Here is a 2,330-nt window from a genome sequence, read left to right as displayed (position 1 = left end):
GAGAGAGAGAGAGAGAGAGAGAGAGAGAGAGAGAGAGAGAGAGACATACAGAAAAAAAATGATGGCCAAACAAGCCGAGCGACAAACGACAGGTGGCGTAATAATATGCTACTTTATAAATTATAAGAGTGATGTTCAATCCAATGTACTGTGGACGATAGATTTTTAAAAAAATGATCTGATCTTAAACATAAACACAAAAATGTTATGTTCGTAATTTAAAAAAGAAAGCTAATTAAGGCAGCTCACCTATTCTGAAGGCTCTAATAGACCACAACCTCAGCGAGGGGTCCTCCAAGTCATCAAATCTTGTGCTTTCAGCTGACATCGCGTCATGGAGCAAGTCAACGTACTGAAAACCTTTCCGTCCTGTCTCGTAGCTGATGGTGACCCTAGTGGTCAACTCCTCCAGGGAATCTTTGGTCATTTTGTTCAGTTCTCGGCGGTTCAGAAGATGGCTGACTCGTTTGAAGACCTCATTTGGTTTATTTTTGGAAGCATACGTCATTTGATTGGGTTGGGGTAACAACAAGGATGTGAGAAAAAGAGAAAAAATAACCCTCAGAAAAGACGATTTGCTCTCAGTTGTAGAAAAGGCCAACATGGTGGTTGGGTTCATGACTCTTCCCATACGACTCCACGTCTCTGCGAGAGTCAACACAACCTTGTTGCAATATTTGGAATTACAGATCTAGAACTGATTATGGGGCGAATCTCTACGAATCTAAAAGTATGCTCCAGTAAAAAAAAAACCCAACGTTTTATCAATTTCCACACATTTGAAAAGTCCAGCAAAACAAAATTATGAAAGAAAAGATCACATGCCACTTGCAATTGTCCACGACTCTACACATTGCCCCCTTCTTCATTCTTGACAAAATAATTTATTTCCAGGATTATGGTTTATGTGATAGTTTCCTCTGAATTTTCAAATTCAAGAATCAACTTAAAAATAATTACTTGTAGCTCTGTTTTGAAAACAGGTTCTTTTTTCATACTTTGTAACTCGATTTGTGAGTGGCAAATCTACACAAAGGGTCGGAATAAACTGTGGGAGCATCATTCCAAACCCAGGGGAGGAAACTGTGTCCCCCCTCCCCTATGTGCCGTGTTCCGCGCACCTGCGGCGGAGGGTGGTGATGGAAGCTGTCAGTCACAAACCGCTAGGTTCGTTGAGCCACAATGCCAAACCAATTCTCGGTGAAACAAACAACAACGATGTCCTCCTAGCTTCCTTTTTTCCCACGTCAATCGGCCCACAGCAGTAACAGGCGCACGTCACCACAGTAGTTGGCAGACGAGACAGATTTCTGGACTGGGTGGCACAGAATCACGTACACAGGAAACTTTTTGGAAAAAAATGTGAAGTCACTCACTCAAGGACGTGTGTGGACTGATGACTGAGAACTAGAGGTGGGCAAAATCCGGATAATCCGAAAGGAAAACCGGATAATTCTCAATGAAACATTATCCGATTTCAGACTCTTAACTCTCTTTCCTGACCCGTTTGCCGAAGTGGGTGCTCCCATTTGTTGAAGTGATGATAACCCTTTTGTCAAAGTGGTTCTAACCCATTTGCCGAAGCGGTTCATATCATATTATTAGCCGAAGAGGTGCTCTAAAATATTATCCGGATTTTGCCGAAGCGACTCATTGCCCAGCTCTACTGAGAACGAGCTACTTACTATTACTTTATTACTACCCCACTACCACTACCAATCTCTAGCTGCTGACACTGTTTATATATGACCAGGTTTACCGTAGTACCTCTGTATTTTGTTCTTCGATGTTATTGGGGTGTTTTTATGAGGCCGTGCGACATTTTCTTTGTATCTGTTCAGAGGATTAAATTATCAATTAACTAATCCCATTATTTCAAATCGCCATGCCATTTTCAACAAATAACATTATTGATTTTTAAAAAAAAGAAAGAACGGATTCCTGTTGCCTGTAATACTTCCTTGTTGGTAACCAGGGCTGTCCATTTCATCCTGAGTAACTTTCTTAGCCCCTTGCTCCAGAAAGCTTGGATCCTCCATATTGTGCAAGTCTCAGATGCGTTCTTAACAGATGAATTATTTTCACCTCGCTCAACCTTGTCCCTTATTCTTACCATCCATCCATCCGCCTGGCTGTACTCTTTTTAAACCGGATGTACACTTTCTAAAACTGTATGAAACGTGCAATAATATTGAGTATCAATATCGTCACGTTCACTTCTAAATCAAACAGTGGATCTTTTGAAAACTTGTCTTAAAGTGAACGGGTTTAACCTTAATGAGTGAGTGGTGGAGTGGATCCATGATTGAGAGAGAGAGAGAGAGAGAGAG

General features: G+C 41.2%; 1 protein-coding gene across 1 annotated transcript in view; it reads right to left on the bottom strand.

Moving 5' to 3' along the window:
- LOC101845300 overlaps window positions 1-1,338 on the bottom strand; it is a 6,165-nt gene extending 4,827 nt beyond the window's left edge. The window contains exon 1 of the mRNA XM_005113004.3: window positions 250-1,338. Coding sequence (XP_005113061.1) covers window positions 250-631 — 382 coding nt within the window. The 5' untranslated portion in view covers window positions 632-1,338. The remainder of the gene's footprint in view (window positions 1-249) is intronic.
- Window positions 1,339-2,330: the final 992 nt, after the last annotated feature.

The sequence above is a fragment of the Aplysia californica genome, unplaced genomic scaffold, assembly GCF_000002075.1.
Source record: "Aplysia californica isolate F4 #8 unplaced genomic scaffold, AplCal3.0 scaffold01542, whole genome shotgun sequence".
In the NCBI taxonomy this organism is placed as follows: domain Eukaryota; kingdom Metazoa; phylum Mollusca; class Gastropoda; order Aplysiida; family Aplysiidae; genus Aplysia; species Aplysia californica.
This window is presented reverse-complemented; position numbering and strand designations above follow the sequence as displayed.